The following is a 540-nucleotide window of genomic DNA, read 5'->3' on the forward strand; positions in this document are numbered from 1 at the left end:
AACAAAACTGTTTATCTAAAATGACTTATAGTTAGACCAAAGTAAAAGTGTTTCAAAAACAAACCTGTTTCACTGTCAAAATATTCTTCTGGTAATTCTGTAATGCCAACATTAGGGTCGACTTCCATTGCAAATAAATTATCAAAACTCTTCACCTTAGTAGGTACTTTGCTAAATTTCTGATCAAATGCATCAGAAATATTGTGCGCTGGATCTGTAGATATAATAAGTACACTTTCCCTAACTTTGGACAGCTGTACTGCCAGGGAACAACTGCAAAAAATTTAGATTAGTTCAACTTTTTTATTTAAAGAGCAGCAGATGTATATCTTGGATACATAGTACAAAAACATTTACTTTATTGTAAGAAAAATCCATAAAAAAGTAATATCAAATTTAAAGAAAAATCTAATTGGTTTATTGCAGAATATTTTTCATAATTTTATGAAAAAAAGAAGAGGTTTATAAGGATGTTTTGTTATATTAAAATAATTATGTGAAAATAATATATATAAAATTATTTATATGTGATATATATAT

General features: G+C 26.1%; 1 protein-coding gene across 1 annotated transcript in view; it reads right to left on the reverse strand.

Annotated features, from left to right (window-relative positions):
* The window catches only part of LOC108687397 (ATPase ASNA1 homolog), a 2,558-nt gene that overhangs the window by 1,439 nt on the left and 579 nt on the right, over nt 1-540 (reverse strand). Inside the window, exon 2 of the mRNA XM_018193142.1 lies at nt 65-273. Coding sequence (XP_018048631.1) covers nt 65-273 — 209 coding nt within the window. The remainder of the gene's footprint in view (nt 1-64; nt 274-540) is intronic.

The sequence above is a fragment of the Atta colombica genome, unplaced genomic scaffold (genome assembly GCF_001594045.1).
Source record: "Atta colombica isolate Treedump-2 unplaced genomic scaffold, Acol1.0 scaffold205, whole genome shotgun sequence".
Lineage (NCBI taxonomy): Eukaryota > Metazoa > Arthropoda > Insecta > Hymenoptera > Formicidae > Atta > Atta colombica.